The sequence below is a fragment of the Convolutriloba macropyga genome, chromosome 10 (genome assembly GCF_964194025.1).
Source record: "Convolutriloba macropyga chromosome 10, txConMacr16.3, whole genome shotgun sequence".
In the NCBI taxonomy this organism is placed as follows: Eukaryota; Metazoa; Xenacoelomorpha; order Acoela; family Convolutidae; genus Convolutriloba; species Convolutriloba macropyga.
Window position 1 is genome coordinate 47,041,504 of NC_134477.1, and position 21,400 is coordinate 47,062,903.

Genomic DNA, 21,400 nt, shown 5'->3' on the forward strand with positions numbered 1-21,400 from the left:
GGCGTTGTTTTATGCAATCCCGCCCGCAATAAACTCACGGAGCTTTTGGATGTGGAATAGTCTTGTTGTTAGACTCGGATTGAGGTGTACCACATTTAGACTGACCATCAAAGGTTTAGAAAGAGATAATTCATTGACAGAAAATTGTTTTAATTGATTGTGACCACATGTAAAGATCAAGAAATTGAAGCATTCTTTGTATGTCTCCGTGTGAAGAGGAAAACTAAACGGGCATCTAGGAAATAATGGTTCGTATACCAATTATGTTATATCCAACTCAAGATAGCTACAGATATACAGATATTTTTTGGACACGAGATCAACCATGCGATTCGTCCATTAGAGTACCTTTCAGAGGACAAAAAACGATCACCGTTTGTTGTTTCCTTGCGCATGATTTGGATTTCCAGTGGTTCTATTCCGTCAATTTCAAATCCAGTCTCAACATTTTTCTAAAGCCAATGTTATTTTGAACCTATTTTTTATTTACGTCTTGTCTTGATATGAACTTGTACGGCGTTTACAAACAAGATGAACACCGACACACAGCAAGAACTCGCGCGCTTGGATTTCTTGAAACAACAATTTCATAATAGCCAAAGGTACGGTTTCCGTATCCAGTGGGCCAAAAGTAATAGCAAGTTAGTACTTAAAATTATTGGTACAGCCTAATGCCCTCAAAAAACGGCTCTCGGTAGGAACAGAATTGAAAGAGAGTTATTTGAGGACCATCTGTGAACACCTTGAGAAAGGTTACGCGAGTACAGTCTCTGATGCTCACGTGATCGTAAGGCAGTCAGATAGAGAGTGGCACCTACCACCATATCCAGTAACTTAACCGTGCGAACTGGGGCAGGCGCATACGGCACTAAATGGTGCAAAAAATTCACGGCATCTCTTTGAAAAAAATGTCTGACCACTGATCCCGGCTTGCTCTAAAACCTGGTGTTTAATCAATATTCTACCTCATTACCTGCGAATCATTTTGCCGCGTCAACAGATATCGCAGATTTGGCCTTAGAGTTTGGTCCAACTGACAGTGACCAGCAAAAACTGTGATGAACCGACAACAAAAATTGTAGTTTATCAATTCACGCGCCAAATACGTGAAGCAAATTATTTGACCCATTGTGCAGATTTTTCATAACAACGAAAATCCCCAAATGATATTAGTCAGTTTTTGGAAGCAACCAAAGCCGTCTTAGAAAAGTTCCACTTGGACAATTACTTGGATTCGTTGAATTTCTCGGAGTGGACTCTCAGTGTATCTAGGGAAGTGTGCAGTTGCCCACGCTCGCCCAAATCATTTTACCGAGGAGCTATTTTTTTCGAGAAACTTCAAACACCTGAATAACACATGATTAGATCGCCAGAAGTTTTTAATGTATTGGGTTGTTTCAATCTCAGGTGGCTATTTAGGGTGAGCCTCAAACGAAGCATGCATTTTGTCGATAAAAAGCTGTGTGGCACCTATGAAGGCGATGACACTTCTGATGCTGGAACTGGAATCTGGCGAGCTTTTTCATTGAACATCAAGATGGTTTTCAATTGGACCGAGAGCACTACAGTCTTGCAATGGCCTAATTCTATAAGCAAGCTTCCATTGTCCACTGCAAAACGATCTTAGAACTAGCGTGGACGAAAAGAAAAGAACCACTGTGGCTCAAGCTATAGGCAAGCAGACCCCGTAATTTGTGAGTCCGATGAGATTTTTCAATTAAATAATGCGTGAAACAAGCAATTCCCATTCGAAACGAGCGATGAGTTTTTTTTAAAAAGTCAATCGTTGCTAAAGAAGTTGACTAAACCAACACTTCAATGATTGCGTAACTATGTCAACTAAGGAACCACCCTGGCAGCTATTTGCTTTCGAAAAGATCAGTTCTTATCAAAAATCGCTACTGATAACAGAGTACACACTCGGTTGTTACTCACGCAAGAATGCTGCCGTAATGCTGATGATAGTATAGTAGACGCCACAGAGCTTTATGAAGCTGAACGGAATCTTCAACATCTCGTTCGAGGAGATTCTTTCATAACCAAAAAAATGTTTATACGACAATTATTCTGTCAAGCGGAGTAGTTATGTTGCTCATTTTTCTCTTTTTGTCGGACCATGCGGTCTATTCCAATCAGCAGGTTGAAAAAAAAGGCTAAAAGATGGCTGTGATCTAAGCGTAGGGCAACGAATCATTTTTCACGCAGGCCGCAAAATTCACAGTTTTTTATTTTCTTATACCACGTGAAAACTGACCACCAAGACGCTGACCATCTGCGGACTAAAACACAACGTTGTGCCACTCTTGAATTACGTTTCCCACTAGTCATCATTAATTTGATCTGTAGGAAGTCTCCTGTAGGAGCTTCCATTCAATCAAGCATGACTGAACTCCCTATAGAAAGGCTTGCACTCCAGTCGCATATATTCATCAACACACGGGTCCATCAATTGACGCAATTTTTTCACCATTTGTCGGGCTACCCAGAAGAGGCGGTGACCCATCTTATTTTGATTGCACTCTTGTCCTGTCCATAAAAAACTTCACCTTCCATAGACACTAGTGCTGGCGTATTGTTGTTGGTCTGTTTTGTCTCTCATCAAGGAATGCTAGCAAAGTTTGAACTGATATTGGCAACAGCTTCGTTGGAGCGCAGAACAAGCTCCGTGAGTATAATGAAGGACAAAACATGATAAACACAAAGGAGGACTTTCTGGTAAACTTGCCCATAATAAAAATGTTGCATCCACCCAACGCGTCACACCAACGTAGTGTCTGGTAGTGACTGAGACCGTTTAGAATTTCGATCGCGCATTGTACAACATCTTTAAAAAGGTTCGCTTGCGCCTCAGTGATAAATTTTAAGCTATTGATTTGTCTTGTCGATCAAGTACCTAATTCATTTACGTTAACCGTCCAACCTAGGCGCTCAAACATTTAATTTTTTTACTTGGCAACTAATCATCCGCAATTCCCTCAATCGTTTCCGTTGATTTGTTGGATCACCGCAAGCAGTAAGCGCGCGCACAATCGTACACTAACGATTTTTGATCACGTTCGATCAAAGAGCATGTACTGGCAATGAATCGACGTTCTAAATTGCAGACGCCTGTTGAGCAACACATAAAGACCGGTGATCTGGTTCGGAAAGATGACGAGGACACATCTTGGGATTAATACCCTACTGCTCGGATCAATGAACTCAGTTACGGTTCTTGCAGGGTCGCACGCTCCTCCGTCTTGCGCACTTCCAGGCGTTCACTCCTCTGAGCGCCTGTTCGTTCCTGAGGATGTTATGATTTAAGCAAATGGAAACAAGATATACCAAAGCATCAATTTTCCTAGCCGATATAAATCGATTATTAAAAGTACACTTAAAACCCGTTCTAATTAACGTAGTGGGCTCAAAAAAATTGCAAAAAAAAGAAAACGCGATATACCAAAGCATCAATTTTCTTAGCCGCTATGAATTCATTAAGTGCAAATAACATAATGTTATTGTGCAAAAAACATAATTTCAATGAACTTAATCAACATCTTATCAAAAAAGCCAATATGTTCTTGGCATTTTTTGTTTTGTCACTTTCTTCTGCAAAATGATGAACGGCTGTCATTGTAGATATCACAATAGACTGATTAGTGCTAGAGTAGCATCAAAAAGTCTTTTTCATCGAAATAACTTCTCCTCAATGCTAGTGATCTTTACTAATGGCATTGTGTTACTTTATTTGTGTTACGATATTACGACCTTACGTTTATAATAAGATTTCGAAGCGCGCTTGTGATTTGGCAAAGAGATTGTTCGATGGTCTGTTTTTCATCAGCTTTATATAGACGCCTAACTTACAATAGTCAGTATTACCTAAAGACTGGTATCTCCCAGGCCGGGGCGTCCACCCGTATGCCACCAATTTTACGCGATAGTAAGGGTGTCAAGTAATTTCCATTCTTAACAAGCGGGGAAAATTGTGTAAGAGTGTAATTTTGAGGACCTTAAACTTTTTTTTCCAATTTTACAGTCTTTACTCCACTCTTGGATGTCTTTACTTCACTCATATTACACTTTAAAAAATACTTATCGCTACTCTTTGGTCGAAACCTAAGTAGGAAAAAGATTAGAGGAGTTTTATCTGAAAGAAATTACAGTCTAAGAATTACACTACAGTTTTGAAGAAACTACACACCTAGAAAAACATTATATTAAGTAAGTACTTTAAAAACTTTAAGTAAGTACTACACTCTTAGAAATACGATAAAACTGCACTGTTTTGTTGTCCAATTTTTATATTCATTGGGCGCCAAGCTTCCTGGGTCAAGCTGTAAAAAAATTGCAGCTCACGATGACAATTTTTTTCTGTACTTTTTGGCGCCACGTCATTACAGTGGCGCAGATAAAGAGCTCAGAATATGCAATTATTTCATTCTAGTGAATCATTCTAGTGTACCACAATTTCACTTTTCCCTTCTTTTAAATTTTATTGAGTATATTGAGCAAATAGATGTTCATATTTCAGAGTTTATATACAAAGCAAATAGAACTAAAGTTAAAGGAGAAGCATAATATTGAATTAACTAAAAAAGGAAAACCATTTCTTTGGTTCCTTAACAAGCGTATTGTCCAAAGTTTCAATTTAATCTGTTTTGGAGAGAGCGCCAGGTTTTTTTGTGCCAGGATTTTTTTACCTAGTGCTCCGCTCGCTTCTTTCATATTTATTTTATGTAACTTTGCCACTACCGGTCCCTTGAGCGGAATGAAAATTGAGGAGCGTCAAAAAACTTGTTGTACTGGAAAATCTCAAAAATTTGGTTTTCAAATTGACTGTGAGACTTTTCCGACCATACGTTAGCTATACTTTGGAGAGAGCATTTTCAGACAGCTTGTTTTAACTTATTATGTTCTGCTAAATTCTCCTTTAAGAATTTTGTTACTTCGCCACTGCTGATCCAGAGTCCGAAAAAAAAGAAGGAGGGTGGTATAACCTAAACATATAACCTAAACTTTTCATTAATGGAAAGATTTCAAAAAGTTAATTAAAAATTCAACTAAGACATTTTTCCGTCATTTTTTAATTAAATTCGCCTGTAATCTTCAAGAACCAAAAGAGAAAAGAGTGTAAAGAGTGTGAAAATAGTCTTTTTACACCGCTAGTGCCCGGCCTACTAAAGGTGGAGTTCCCTTTTAATGTGTAATTTTTTGGTGTGAAGGATAGAAAAACGATAAAAGATATTATAAAAGATTTTGAAAAGAAGATGTATTGTTGTAATAAAAAAAGTGTAACAAACAGTTTTAATGATGGAATCAAAAGAGTGTAATAATTAGTTTCAAGGATGTAGTCAGAAGAGTATAAAAGGAAGTTGTATCGGTGTAATCGAAATAGTGTAACAAATAGATTTATTGGTGTAACGCAAAGAGTGTAAAAACGAGTGAATCCACTCTTATTCCACCTTAAAATCTTAAAGTTACACCTTTGAATTACACTTTGGCCACCCTTAATAAGCGGGGCAAAAACGATGTAATTTTTTTTACACTCTATACACGAATTTCCCCGTTATTTTTAGTTAAAATCCTCGGCCCGCGAAGATCTTATAAGAATTCCGCAAGACTTTGGTTTAAATATGTATACTTTTGCCGGAACCTTGAACAATCTGGCAAAACAATCTGGCGCATGTGGAATTGGTTGACTATTTTTTTAGCGTTGAAATTGTCTGTTTTGTCAACAATTTTATATCGTTATAGATTGGAGGTGTGGTGGTGATGGTCTGGGGGGGGGGGGGGGGGGAGAGAATACAGTTACAACGCTACCAAAGTTTACTAATTATTTTTTAATGTTTATACAGTGACCTTTATGATTTTAAAATTTTTCAGGTGTTGATAACATATCGTGATGCTACTAAATAGAGATATCTTTTCAGTTGAAGATCTCAGATTAGATGTTGGTGACTTTTCGCGCAATGATTCTACATTGGAAGCTTACGAGATTGAAGACTTCGTGTTGGTTCCCACGTGAGTAAATTCAACCCTAACAGATATGGAATATATATCAGCTGCGGGACATTTTACGTTTGTGCAGGCCCCAACCCTCGCAGTTAAGTACTTTCATGTGGTTTGCACGCCCCGTGCCATGTTTTTGACATGATAATGTAATCGATATAATACATCAAGTTTCAATAACTTTCTGTAATTTATATAATACATAATATTTTGTTTATATAATCATTATATAATAATAGTTATTTAATATAAAATCTTTTCAGTAAATTATATGATATATAATGTTTTTGATATAATGTAATTTATAATAAAATTTTAATAATTTACGGTATTATATAATATTTTAATAATTTACTGGCGCGCGGTATTTAACTACTCTTTAACTGAAAGTGCGTATCGTCGGGAGTCATATCCCAAGTTGAGGTGTCATCCGGACCTGACCTCTAATCAGACCGTGCTAGACCGAAGCAAACTCTGATCATACTATTGTGCGCTCGAACCAGATCCCAGACCCTGTAATTTTGGTCTGAGAACACAAAGTGTGCGTTAGACTTGGGTCTGATCTGAGGTCACTTCCGTCTGCCACTTCAACCTGGGAACTTACTTAATGACGAAGTTAATCATGGAACTAAATAGCAACTATCGATCAATAACGGTTTGCGTATTAAAACCGAAGTGACCTGTGATCAGACCACCTAGGAGTGCAAACCTGCGCAGCGTGCGCTCGAATTGCATCGTCTAGGACAGTTTTCAGGCGCACGAACGCCTGATCATAGTTGGCTGAAATTTCCGGGAGGTCTCATCGTAGTTGGTTCAAAGCGCACGAAAATTTCAACGTCGTTTGTTCAATGGGCAAGGAAGTCTGCTCATAACAGACTTCAAAGGCATGAAATTCTGATCATAGTGGTTTCAAGTGATGTATAGCGTGATCAGAGGAACAAGGATCAATCACTTTACTGTCGTCCTCTGTCGCTGTTTTAAGGCTTTGATTTTGTCCAAAAAAGCGGAAAAGCAGGAATTAGTTAACAAGAAGAATAACATCGAGTCTTAAATATTTGCAACGTGTCCAGACAAAACAGTTCCAGACAAAGCAGTCCCAAATTGCAAATTATTCCCAGACCGAAAAGTCCACGACAAAATATTTCAAGAAAGGCAGAGAAAGTGCCAGACAAAATAGTCCCGAATAAATAACGAATTAAATGTAAATATCATCTGCCAACAACAAACATTCTGAATGCATTGTTTTTAACTGATATGAATTAGGATTACACCAAAAACTTGTTCCAAAGTTCATATTTTGGCAAAAACTATGATGAAATCAGCTTAGTAATTGTTAGATTACAAATGAAAAACTTTAGGAATATCTTTGTTAATTGGTTTGCGAATGTTTGTTTCTGTTTTTAGTTTTGAGTTTTTTGTCTGAGACTCTTTTGTCTCGCGATCTTTTGCTAATCAGGATTGTTTTGTCCGGGACTGTTATTTTGTCTGTTCACCATTTTTAACAAGAAGAAACCATTAATAAACCATTTAACGAAAAATTGATTCGCAAAATCAAATTTTATGTAGAATGTCATTTTTTGTTGATCAAAAAAATTAATTAGACTGATCAGAGATAAAGTTAGGCGCACGAAAGTCTAAGCAATAGTATGGAACTTATCTCATCAGTGGTCACTTTTTTGAGATTATCTTCTCAGAGGTGGTGTCAAGCGCATTCCAAGCATACACTAATTTTCGAGCACTGAGTAGTCTCATTAGGAACCACTTCAGTCTGGGAAGTTGCCATTATAGATCACTATTTCATCTAGGAGACCTGATCGGAAGCCGCAAGGGTCCGGTTCTCAGCCTGGATTGAAGTAATTTTTCCTTGGGGGGGTGCAATCAACTGGCCTCACAATGAATCTATAAGCAAGGCGGAGAATTCAAATTCAAGTTCTGGTCAGAAGCAAATGCTAGCCGGCACAAATTTTGCCAACTTTGTTTCCTAAGATTCCGTTTTTACGTCGTTGTTGGAGATTCATTTTCAAAAAAATTTTATTCTTTGCGACTTCAGATTAGCAGAAATATATATTTCTGACGAAAAAATTAGATTTGAATAAAATTAAATAAACGAAAATCCAAAGAAACTTCTCTGAAATAAAGATGCAGTTTTAAATCAATAATAGTCTGAAGGAGGCAAATTAACTGCGAAAAAACAACTTCCTGTAATTTGTTTTCGTTAATTTGCTCGGCAAAATGCAGATCTGTTGGTTGAAACGGCGCTGACAAAAACAAAGTCACTGATGAACCTAATTGCGTACTTTAGTTACAATCTCTCATTATTTTTCAAACAGGTGACATATCTTCGCAAAACTGATCGAAAAAATTATTTAAATTGTTTTATGAAGTTAAGGGTATATAACTTTTTCTTGTCTTAAAATTATTTTGGAATAATTCTACCTAACAGATATGTTAGGTATTATATTGGTATTTCATGCTAAAAAACTTATACCGCCTAAATTGTAATTTAATATTCTGATAGCCTCCCCTTTTTGTTGAGATATCTGTCAAAAGCGTAATATATTTTTCAAAAAAGCGTTTTTCTTAGTATTGTAAAACAATTGTTAGTATTGCAGTACATTAGCGGAATCTTTAAAGGAACTTGTAAAATTAAAAAACCAGGAATTTTTCGATAGAATCTCCAATAATTGATTATTTTTTACTACAATTGTTTTTTATGTGATCTTTTTTATAAAAACTTACAACATTTAGATACGCTCTAAATGAAGAAGTATTTTACCAAGAACAACAAATTGGATTTTAAAGCTCTATAGAATCCAATTTATGTTTCTATTTTTCGGAATAGAATTTTGATACCGCTATAACTCAAAGCCCCGAAGAACTTTGAAACAGAACCATCAATAATTCGTTAAGATGGACGCAATTGTTCATTACAGTTTGAAAATAGAATTTCCTAAACAAAATTTAAGACAGATGTAAAAATTTAAAGAAAAAAACTGATTCTTGTCAATGTTCTGGTCTATTTCTGCTCTACTTTTTTATTCAATCAGAGCCCAGTGTTTTTAAATACATGCTCTTTCTCTCGTTTACCCCCCCCCCCCCCCCACCTAAATTGCTAGACAAGGGGCGCAAAAGTTGTTGGTGCAGACATTTACAACACATATGCGTTTTCGGATCTTTTTGTTTGGCGCTCTCCCAGTACATTACAACGACCAATTACAGAGCACATGCCTTTTTATGCACTGGGGCAAATATGCACCTACTAAGCTGAGGGTACAAACGGAAAAGATTCCCGATTGGTTATGCTGTAGCGTTCTATACAGTGTTTTTACAATTCTTTACGAGGTATAGCGTATAAAGTAACGTGCTTTATAAAGGGTCATTAGTTATAACGCGAGGGGATTGAGGGGGCACAACAGCTTACCATGGATCTGTAATTAAGACTGTTCCCTCATTAAATATCAAAAAAGCAAAGGTATACTGTTCGTCCCTTATTTGTGTGTTACCTTCATTTAAAGAGACTCCTAGTTGTTATGTGTTTTTCAGTTTCAATATTAATTATGTGACTGCTAGCAACAATTTGGCGCTGCTAAAAACAAAGCTACCCATCCCGGGTGGAGGTAAGAAAAACAACAGAAGATAATGGTACCAGACCATAAAATAAGCCGAATATATGTAAGAAATTGGCAAAAAACATAACTATTTAAATTTCAGCATTCTCTGGCGCTTTTTTGACACACAATCAACTCTTTCGAGCGTATCTTTTCGAAAGATTTCGACATAAATCTCTGTCTCTAATATGAAAACTCTCAACACTGACTGCCCGGGTTGACCCTTCTTTGAAAATATAAACAATTCCAAAAATGGTTCTTGAGAACCATGGGCATAACCATAAATGGTTCCATCCAAGAAGGGCCAAAATTTTTTGTATGTTCTTGCTATGGATGGTCATTACGAACCATAAAAGATTTATTTATTGTTTAAAGATTCCATACGCGTTTGATAGGGAACAAGCGGCAAACAGAAAGAACCAATAATTTCAATTATGGTTTTGCTTTGAGTTTCCAAGAACCATTTATGGTCATATATATTCTTTTCAGGAACCATTCATGGTAGGGTTTTTGTTTTCTAAGAACTTTTTATGGTCAGTAATAGTTTCTCAATTTTCTCAAGAATCTCGAGAATCTCAAGTTTCTCGAGGTTCTCAAGAAAAATTTAGGGTTCGGCCTTTCGTTAAGTCGGCGGCACGTTATGCACTAAGCCATAAAAAGACACGGTTTTGATTATTAAGAATAGTGTATGGTTAGATATATGATATTCAAGAACCATTTAAAACACAATAGAAACATTTTTTTCAATGAAAAATTTTTGGATCTCCATTTTTCTTGTTTAAAAACCCAATAAGATCTCATGAAAAGCACTTTTGAGTAAAGAAATGATGTTGCACAAAAAAAGTTTCATGATTTTGGATGGTCCATAAAAGTCTTTTGTATCGGATACAGTATCCAGGACATCATAGAAAATTAAATTTGTTGTACTACATGGCCCAAAAGACGTCATTTGAGATAATCTTTTTATGTTTTTTATGGTCTTATAGATGGTATCAAAAAAGCCATACAAACATACATGCCTTACGAATGATTTTCAAGGAACATTTATAGTGGTCAACCCGGTTATGGTTATCGAGAATGAAGTTTTCGAAATTTTGCTGAAAGTCGTTACAGGATTCTATAGAATATTAGCGGTGAAATTACATATTTTAGCGAAGAATTGTGGTGAATTTTTGTAAGATCACCGCTTACTCTAGCGGTGATCTTACATAAATTCACCGCATTCACTGCATTTCACCGCAAAATTTTGTACGAAATTTGCGGTGAAAAAACCAACTTTCCGCCGCTTATCTTACATATTTTCCGGATTTTTTCTCGACCCGGGTATAGATATCAGTTTCTTTTCTCTCTAAACACAACTTGCTAAAATTTCTATCTTCTGCTATTTTTTTTTTGTTTTAAAAATTGTTTTAAAATTTGCCCACTGAGGTTCTTTGAGAGTATCTCGACCCGGGGTGTAAAAACGACCGACTGTTACATGCATCTCATTGTGCAGCAATACAACGACTAGTAGCAGAATGTCAACGACTGCCCTCGCGACCTGCGGAATGGGATCTTTCTCTTCTGCAAAGGATGTAGAGTTGTATCCCGATAGATTACAGGTAAGCCAGGAGAACCTGACGAAATTTTTTTCTTTCGTGTGAAATTCCTGACCAATCAGAAACAGGGAATTTTTTTCAGTAATATGTGGCTAATACTCAGAAATAGTCATCTTGCAGTCCTCCGAAGAAAGACAATTTGATTTTTTCCATTGTACCCCCCCCCCCCCCCCTCCTGCTCCAGCATATTATTTTAGTTGTGTTGCAATAGAGTTGTCCCTCTGTGTTTTCCCATCAAAACAGAGTTGGTTACCAAAATATAGAATTAGGTCTACTTCACTCTTAGCACTCTTCTGCTAACCACTGCATAAGTAGTAGACTCTGCTGCCGTCCTTATTGTCTTGAAAAGCCGTTTCTCGAGTCTGCCTCTCAGTCATTCTTTTTGTCATTTATCAACATCCATCATGTGAAGTCTGAGGTGAGCAAATAAAGGCTGTTCTGCTCAAACCAGTTTGTATCTGTATTCCTGTGCTGAAGTTCTGAACATCGGAGCTGTCTGAAATTTTCTGACAACTCTAGTCTAGAATTAGACAAGGCGACTCGTTAATGTGCGTTCGCACATGGTGTTCCGACCTGAGCTCATCTACATTTTTGACTAAATTGTCAACCAAATGAAGAGATAACAAAAATAGATGTTTGAGTTTAAAACAATCGTTACACAACCTATCTACTAATTTAATTACATAATGCCTTGCCTCATTACAGCGCCAACGTGATCTGACATTAAAGAGACAAAGAGACAAAAAAAAACAAACAACAAAATTAGCACAAACAAAAATTTCACGGCAAAAACTGAATGTTGAAATTTAAAAGCACCTAGTAACAACGTCAAAATGCAGTCAGATAAAACCTTACCTAAGAAAAAAATTTTTTTCTAACAATACAGCAGATGGAAAGTTTTCTTAATGAGACAAGGTAACAAGTCGACAAAAAGAACAAACAGTGAGGCGAAACTTAAAAATTAATCAACCTTTTTACAAGAAATTTCAAAAATCCTAAAAACATTAGCTTTTAACTACATAATCTTTGAAAATTAATAAAAGTCATTACGAAACCAAAAAAATCTGTCTTTGGTTAGACTAAGCCATAAAAACGAACTAAAGAGCAACTCAAAAAATTACAAACGATTTGAGAACACACAAACTGTTGCTACCATTAAAACTATTAGCTATCATCTGAAAATTACATATTTTGATTTCAATTGTTTTTTCTTCTAATTCAGTTGAATGAAATATACTGAGAGAATATATAAGTTTACTTGGGCCACATTTGAAAACCATTGGGATCTGTTATTAGGCGATTGTTCTGAAAGAAGAGAAAAAGAAACACAAAAATTAGCCATCCAATAAACGTTTAGAAAAACGCATATTGTCCACCAAAAAAACATCAGTGACACATAATATCCAAAAATGTATTATCTCTTGAAATACAAGAAATTGGATGGCACCTCTCATTGATGAAAATAAGTTACAATTTGACTAAAAGAACAACAAAAACTGAAAAGTTTGAAAGATGTTTCAAACTGTTTGGCAAAATTTTTAAGGTTATTTGCTATAAACTGACTGCTTCGGGTAACATCAATCCTGAATTACAAGCCTATGAGACCCGTCAGCAATTTACGGCTACCTAATGAACAAAAACAGCAATTTCAAGAAAAAATTGAGCGAGAAAAGTGTCGAAGGCATTAAAAATTGAATTTTTCACTAAAAACTCTTCTATTTTCAATTAGTTTTATAGAAGACAATGATTTCTTCTTTTTATTAATATAACTTCGAAAAATTAACAAATATGAACAAATACGTTAGAGCCACGAAATTTTCGAAAAAACACGTATTGTCAACGCAATTAAATACATTAGCTTTCAGCGGAAGCCAGTAAATACGCTAAATTATGCCTCGATGGCACAAAAATTTTGTTTGTCAATCCTATTTCAAGAAGAAAACCTTACGACAAGTTATTGATTATGCAAAAACAACAACAGAGACAGGCCAAAATCAAAAAATTCAGTAGAAAAGTGCCAGAAGAAAAGGTCGAAGCAATTCAGTTCATAAGTTCTTCACTGAAAACTTTATACATGATCCGTTGACCTTTTTCCATGAACCAATGGGGACAATCAGCAGTAAGATGATGTGATAAGATTTCAAAAGGATCCAAAAATAAAAAGAGTACCAGAAAAATAAAAACAAAATTATGAAAACTCCTGGTATTGAAGTTTTAAAACTAATAGGTAGAAGATGAAACTGCTCTCCAGATTATTTTTGCAGTAGAATATAAAAGGAATTATAATATTACTGACATTGACCAACAGTTCACGAAAAAAAAAGTTTAGGATTAGTTAATGTTCAAAAAAAATTTTCGAAAAAGCATTTTTATTTTCTTAACAGCCATTAAACTCAAAGTTTTTCAACAGAGCTCAATAACTACGCTCAAATATATCCCGATGGGAAGAAAAATGTTTTTCATGCATAGATGATTAACAAGACATCAAAATTAGTCTTATGACTGCGAAAACAATAACAAAAACAGGCAAAAACCAAAATGCAGTAGAAAAGAACGAGGAGAAGGTGTCGAAACCAACTAAATCCTTAGCTTTTCTCTGAAAACTTTATCTGTGATCCACTGAACGTCCTCTTTTAGCCAATGTAATTAGATAAATATTTAGATAAAATGTATAATGTTTGGATAATGTGATTAGAGTTCAAAAGTAAACAATAATACAAAAATATCCAAAAATTAAAAAAAAATTGAAATCTTCAGTCATTGAAGTCATATAAGCAATAATTAGGAGATAAAACCGCTAGCAGATTATTTTAGTTGCAGTAGAAAAAAATGGGTTCTTTCAATACTAACACTGACTAACAGTTCACGAAAAAATTTAACATGTGTTAGTGTTTAAAAAATTTTTTCGAAACATTATTTTTAAATTCTTGACAGCCATTAAATTCAATAGCTTTCAACGGAAGTCCATAAATACTTTCAAAGATGCCCCGATGGGAGTACTTTTATGTTTGTCACGCAGAGTTAATCAATAAGAATTCACAAGAAGTCTTATGACTGTTAAAACAACAAAAAAGAAAAACAAAAACCAAAAATTCAAAAGAAAAGTGTGAGAAGAACGTGTCGGAGCCAATTAAACCGTCAATTTTGCTATGAACACTTTATTTGTGCTCCACTGAACAGCTTCTTTAAGCCAATGGGAGCTCTCAATATTTGGGTAATGTAATAAGATTTCAAAAGCAACCAATGGTACAAAAATATCCATTTTTTTTTAATTTTTTGAAATCTTGTGTCATTGAAGTCATATAACCAATAGTTAGAAGATAAAACCGCTAACCAGATAAAATTTGGTTGCATGAAGAAGGAAGAGGGTGCTGTGACCCCTGGACAAACTTACAATTCACGATAATAAGTTTATGGTTCTTTAATTTTCAAAAAAAATCGAAAAATTATTTTTGAAGACTTAGCAGCCATTAGCGTTCCCTCAAAGCACTAGATATGTTCACCTAAGGCTCATTATGGAAGATATCGTACTGTTTGTCAATGAATCCATGCCATAGCACTCCAAAAAATAGTGAAACCTCGAAAAGAAATTCAAAATTTCATTTAAAAATACGAAAACTCAGAATCAAAGACAAAAAGAACACAAGCAATTCCCTGAAAAAGACGTTTGTTGTTCATTGGGCTTCATTTGACTGTAAAGGAGTTTGGCTATGAATGGAACCTCGATATAAAAAGTGACTTGTCTCTAGGTTACTTAAAAAATCAAAAAAAGAAAAGGTTTATAAAAAAAGAGCTCTCAAATAGAATTCGAATTTTTTTTTTGATAGTTAACTTCCCTATGAGACCAGAACAAGTCTTTTTTATCATCTTTAGTCTATTAGGAACATAAAATTGGTCTATTTTTGGCGTGAAATTTAGTTTTGAAATACTGTTTTTAAAGAAAATATTTTAATTTGGAGAAAAATTACACTAAAAGTTAACAAATATCCTGTGTTCACACAAAAATTCAATCCTCGATAACTCATCGGAAAAAACGAAAATCAAAAAAATCTTTTTAATTTTGAATTCTACGCTTGACCAGCTTTTAAATGATAACACTCACATTTCTCTACGACGATTTTATCGTTTGGCAAAAATTGACTGAACAAAAAAACCCATTTGAGCATATAGTTCCTCCCCCCACAAGTGGGGTGGGAACAATTAATGAAATGGCTTTAAAGGCGGAGCAGGGCAGGCCAATATGACTAAAATAATAGGGTCCTGGCCAAGTTAAAGTCAAGGTAGCGAATTTTCTTGCACTACTACAATCAAGATTGGACTTTTGATAACATAGTTTGGTCTGGCATGCTCTGTTCACACCGGATTTTGTTCGAGCATGCTCTTTTCACGCCATATCTTTTTCGAGCATGCTCTTTGCACGTAAGTTTTAGGTAGAGCATGCTCTTTTCACACCAGTTTTCGGTCGAGCGTGCTTTTTTTCACACCATACCAATCACAATCATTTAGCGTATTTTAGTTGCTTAAGGAGCGTTCCAATTTAGGTAGCTTATTTAATTTGTTATTTATGACTCAAGATTGCGGGTTTTAAGGAAGCAGTTGAAATATGTGTTAGAATTAGGAGGATTGAAATAAAGAATGAAAAGGCAAAATAAGAACAAAGAACTAATATAACTTGTGATCACAAAAAGATTGATGAATTGGGCTTAAGGAATACCAGTTATGGACATAAAAGAAGAAACAAAAATTGAAGGTAAAAATCAAACATAAGTATAACAAAATAATTATGAATAGATCAGCAAAATTAAGAATAGAGAGGGTTTTACCGATGTGTGTATCAGATTCCCCGGCCAAAAGTTGAGCAAAATATAATTTTTTAAATTTATAATTTTCATAATTTATAATAATTCTATCAAATTATTAGAAGATTATAAAAATATGTGCTGGTTACCATAACTAAAATTTTATTAAGTAAAATTTATGAGTTTCAGTTTAAAAATTTCTAACAGCAGTCTCAATCGGATGTTTTTTTCAGCTTCAAGCACAGCCATAGAAATTTCCTCATAGTTCGGGGATTTGTCCAGCAGAATTGGTTATGGTTGAGTAGGGGAGCAAGGGCCAACCTCAAGCTGTGTGACTGGCTGGGAAGGGTTTCACGTTGCTAATGCCTGTGTTTTTGCAACAATGCTCCTTTTTCCGCGTAGCTGTTTCTCCCTAATAACTTGGTTTTCTCCCTAATAACAACTTTTTCTATGCGAAAGTGCAAAGGACGAACCTGCCCGGACAGTTGTCGGGAATGTAGCAGTTGATTCGTTTGATATATCTTGATCAGTAATTTCCGGTGAAGATCGTTTTTGAGTTTCAATCTCGCTTGGCGCCGCTGGCTGCTTTCATTTAAGCCTAATTTGTGATGTAGGTATATGCTTCGGTCGTTTGTCTTTTATCTTGGCTTGTCACTGTTGCAGCTACTAATTCAATTTTGGACAGTTCTCTTGGGAGTAAGACTAGAGGTGCTCTATTATTTCATGAAGCAACTAATGACGTGCAGCTTATTTCGGCTACCGTTTGCCTCCTCTTTATTTTAGTGCTGCCTTCAAGTTTTCCACGGTCATCTTTTAAGTGCTTCTAGATTTTTTCTTCAGTTGTTTTGCCAGTTGGAACTACGGTGCTTTTATTGGCATGGCAAACAGTTCCAAATCGGTCCGGCAATTTCTTAAAGTCTGGTCGACCTTTTCCTTGCCCTTCAATAACTAAAGAGTATGTGCATGTGTTTACGACATACAGTCCCGGGCAAGAGGAACCCCTTAAGACTTTTTCTTGTTTGTTTTCCCCTTGGCTTCCTTTTGGTAAATGTGAGGGGCAATGATGTCTCACTCCGAGTTCCAGGCACTCCGAGTTTCGTTTTTCATCTTCTTGAACAAACCTTGATTGCTTTGGGAATCATCTTGTTTTCGTTTGTTGGCCTCCTGCGTTGGCAGTGTTCAATTGTAATCACATCTTTCCCTTTTGTCCCAGATTTTCACTTCTATAAATTATTCAAATCTTGGTGTTTCAAAATTTAAATAATTTTTTGTATTGGTTGATTTGTTAGACTTTTCCAATCAAGAACAGTACATAAGTACTGTTCCTGAATAGAAAAAATAACATATCAAAAAAAAAGAAAAGAAAAAAAAATCCTGAATAGAAAAAATAACATATCAAAAAAAGAAAAGAAAAAAAATAGAATTTGGAAACAGCAATATGTGGCGTATTAGATTTCCGTCTAAAATGGACATCAAATTGTGTAATCGGGGTTGTGCTTTGGCTATTGGAAATTGAAAAAAATGTTTTTGAGATTTTTTATTTGGAGTTTGGTTGAGCTGCTTCTCTTACGCATGCTTGAATTTTTTATGGCTATTTGAATTGGTCTTTTTATTGCACCAATCGCTAGATGACCGTGTATTGAGGCCGCTTTTATCAACCGATCTGTCAACCCTCATCTCTCAGCTCCACGTAAGAATTTTAAATGGAGATTGGCGCGGCTATTGTCATCAACGCAGAGATATCCCAATTCAACATTCGAATCTTTCCAGCAGCTATGGATGTAAGATGATTTTTGCGTGCATCTCTCTTTGTTTTCTGTATGGACGCAGTCTCTAATCTCTTTGTAAACTTCTTCTTTTGAAGGTTAAGTGGCGCGGAGGGTTTTAGTGAAGATTTTTGTAGCACAAAATTGAATGCCTTGGTGTACTCTCAATTGAAGTTGATGTGTTTGTTGCGGGTGCCAAAGGTGTAGTTGTGATCGCAGCATTAAAGTTCCCAGGTTTTGGTCCAGAGCCAAATTGAGCTATGATCAGACCCAATCGAGCGCACACCCCTGTATTAACAGACCGAAATAACAGGGTCTGGAAAACGGTTCTAGCGCACAATAGTCTGGACCATGGTCTGATTTCGGTCTGATCAGAGGTCAATTCGGTCTGGAAGGTCTTATCATAGTCTTTTTAGTCTGGACCATGGTCTGGGTTGGGTCTGATCAGAGGTCAATTTGGTCTGGAAGGTCTGATTTCGAGTGCAATAGTTTTTCAATTTTTTGTTTTTTTTTAGGGATGTTGGCTCTGCCAAGAGGCAACAATAAAGCAACGTTTCGAATAGAGATTCATCCTAAGTCTGATGACTCTGATCAGAAACAAGGAGTCCAGCTGATAGCAAATGCCGGTCCCCTCAAGAGGAAATTTTTATTAAATAAAGACCACGACGTTTCTTGTGGAAAGCTGTCTAAGTTCAACCTTTGAGTCAGAAATATGAACTAAGGGGTATTGTAAATAAAAATTTTTTCTCAACGGTTAGGTTTTGTTTTCATTAGCAATATATTCAGAATTGGTTTTTCCTTAGATGATTTTAATACTGAAAATACCAGTTTTTGTGAAATGAATATATTATAGCAAAATTAAGAGATTTGTTCATAATTAAAATCTTTCTCTGATCAGACTGTTTTGAGCGCACTTGAGTCTGATCATAGTTTGCTTAAGGTCTGGGCAATTGTCTGAAATTGAGTCTGAACCATGGTCTGAAGATGGTCTGATCATAGTATGTTTATAGTATGGACAATGGTCTGAATTTGGGTCTGATCATAAGCGCACTAAAGTCTGGACAGTGGTCTGGGTTCGGTCTGATCAGAGGACATTTTGGTCTGGAAAGTCTGATCAGAGATCTTTTTGGCCTGGAAGGTCTGATCAGATGTAACTTCGGTCTGGAAAGTCTGATAATAGCTCAATTTGGGTCTGGACCTAAACCTGGGTTGCCGGCTTCATCACATAGGCCTACGTTTGAAGGTGCCTTTTTGTGTTTTTTTAGGATCTAGTTTAATGTGTACTCTTCTGACTTGGACATCATTAATGATTTGTTAAATCGTGTAGCAATTTGAGATAACTAATTGGAATTAAAGTCAATTGATCAGCAGAAACAGAATGGGAGCAATAGCAAGATTTGGCGATGCGACTGCAGCAAAACTAAGCCTTTTTGAAACAAAATTCTTTAATTGAGTCTAGTCTAGTCTTTTTGCTCAAAGTATTAATCAGCTAGCTATTTTTATTTTTGAGCTTTGTAGTTGGCCAATAGTGAAATGTTAGGGGACAAGCTATCCTTCTTTTATTTTTATGCATGTTCTCTCATTTTTAAAAGAAGGGCGAGCTATAAGATAAGTAATGGCTTGGAATTCTTTCTAGTGCAGATTATTTGAGTTGTTCAACAGACCAAACTACCCCATTATTTGGAGCTCATCTATCTTAAACCTTTCCACCACAGCATTCAAGAATAAAAATCCAAATTCAACAGTCTGCCAGCCGTCTAATCCTGATTGTTACAATTATGCTCCCAAGGTCTTGGCGTAAAGTGCCTTTTCTTAAATCAGGATTGATATCATAATTTTGTCTCGTTTCCTCTACTTTATATTTTGTAGCGTTAAATTGATTTATGTGTTTTCCAATGAAATTTCGGGGTACTTTTGCAAGACATTCTAGATGAGCGAAGATTTTGAGCCCAATTGGGGCTTAGTTTTGCAAGAGAATGAACGGAGTCCTTAAACGATCGCCGTGTTTTTTATAATTGTGGATTTGAGCAACTGCGGGCATTTTCTGCAAAATTGAGATGCGTTTCTCTGCATACTGATATTATTTGGACTAGAGGTCAGCTGAGGAACTGTAATTCGAGTCGCCATTTGCGTTGAGGTTCTGATCACTATTTAGAGTTTGTCACATTGGGCGTCAATCTCAATGTTACCTAATTTTCTTGCTTGGTTAGGAAATTTAGAGCTATCAGTTTTTTTGCGACAGACCTTAGAGAAATAAGATAGTGAAATTGCGTCATCAAATCGGGAAGTATTAATAATTGCATTTAAGATATTTTTGGGTGTTACTTGAAGATAATCGTTGCTGAATGATTTGAACCGCTTCATATTCGTTGCCTTGAGCCGGTCTCCATTGGGTTGTACTGTATCGAGAAGCAATTCACGATGTATGCCAGTATCACAAAAATTTGAATTTAAAACATGTCGCATTACATCGTCTTAACAATCTTCAAAATTGGAGCTTCCTGCCCATTTTTTTAGAGTACTCTAAAAATGCGAAACCGACTTGCCAGGTTTTTTTTATGGCTGGAAATTGTAGCGGTCAAACTTGATATTATTCGATCTGACAAAAGATGTTTCCATCATGTTCCATAAATTTTGAGAGGTTAAGTCATAGATGTCATCGTGGAGCCATTGTACAAATCCAATTTCTAGATTTCTTGTCGTTTTAATTCCCACTGAAGTGTTATTTGTTTATTTCTGATTTCTCTTTCTCGATCTTGAAGTTCTGTTGGACCCTTTATGGGCTTCTCAAAAAGTAGTTCAATTGGAAGTTTGACTTCTTTTTGTTTTCTTACGAGAAGAATTTTGAGAACAATATTTTAGATTCAAATATTCTCACACCTCGTCAATGGTTCTTAGGTGGTTTTTTTTTAAGAAAAAGCTCGACCGATAGGGTTTTCCGTTGGGAATCTCCTGTTCGCTGCTGACTGCGACAGCTCATTCGCGATTGTATTGCCTCTCTTGATTGCTGCTTTTGCGATGAAATTTCCCGTGAAGTTTAGGCAGTGAGTTATAGCTGCTTAAGAGCTCAACTAATATTTAACTTGAGGCCAATTTCTTCTCTCGCCGAACTTTTTGTGTTTTTTTGCTCTGCAAAAAGCATTTTAATTTGTATTATTTCGTTTGCGGGACAAACCGTTCTGACTGATTACCTAAGTTGCGATTTGAGACTCAAGATTGACAATTTGAAGAGATTAACTGAAATGTGAATTGAAATTAGGAAGAATGACTACATGGTTTAATGAGTAACTATTTTGTTATGATTGACAATGCGAAGAATTGGTTACTATTGAGCAGACGCTACCTGAAGCGAGTATTAGTGTTATTTGGGTAATTCCGACTTTGACTTTCAAAATTTGTGGTGTGTCCTTGTTGAAAGCTTCATTGGTTAACATTGCTCTAATGAACTGAAGATCGAGTTGTATTTCGCTTTGTAGTTTTGTCTTGCTCTTTGGCAAATTTCTGTAAAGTGGTTAGTTATTTCGCGGTTGTTGCAAGATAAGAAATAATGTTGATTCGCGGCGCGAATCAAGCGAATTGAATGACAATCCTGATTTTCGATGCGAATCAGCATCAACAATTCCCGGAGTGCTTAGACG

At 36.0% G+C, this 21,400-nt stretch overlaps 1 protein-coding gene across 3 annotated transcripts in view; it reads left to right on the forward strand.

Annotated features, from left to right (window-relative positions):
* LOC142348173 (chymotrypsin-like protease CTRL-1) overlaps nucleotides 1-21,400 on the forward strand; it is a 36,546-nt gene that overhangs the window by 13,027 nt on the left and 2,119 nt on the right. Inside the window, exons 3-5 of one of the 3 annotated variants that reach the window (XM_075399406.1) lie at nucleotides 5,913-6,003; nucleotides 9,535-9,608; nucleotides 11,079-11,200. In XM_075399406.1, coding sequence (XP_075255521.1) covers nucleotides 5,913-6,003; nucleotides 9,535-9,608; nucleotides 11,079-11,200 — 287 coding nt within the window. Of the gene's footprint in view, nucleotides 1-5,865; nucleotides 6,004-9,534; nucleotides 9,609-11,078; nucleotides 11,201-21,400 lie in introns of all 3 variants that reach the window. The other 2 variants (XM_075399408.1, XM_075399407.1) reach the window with 2 other exon arrangements.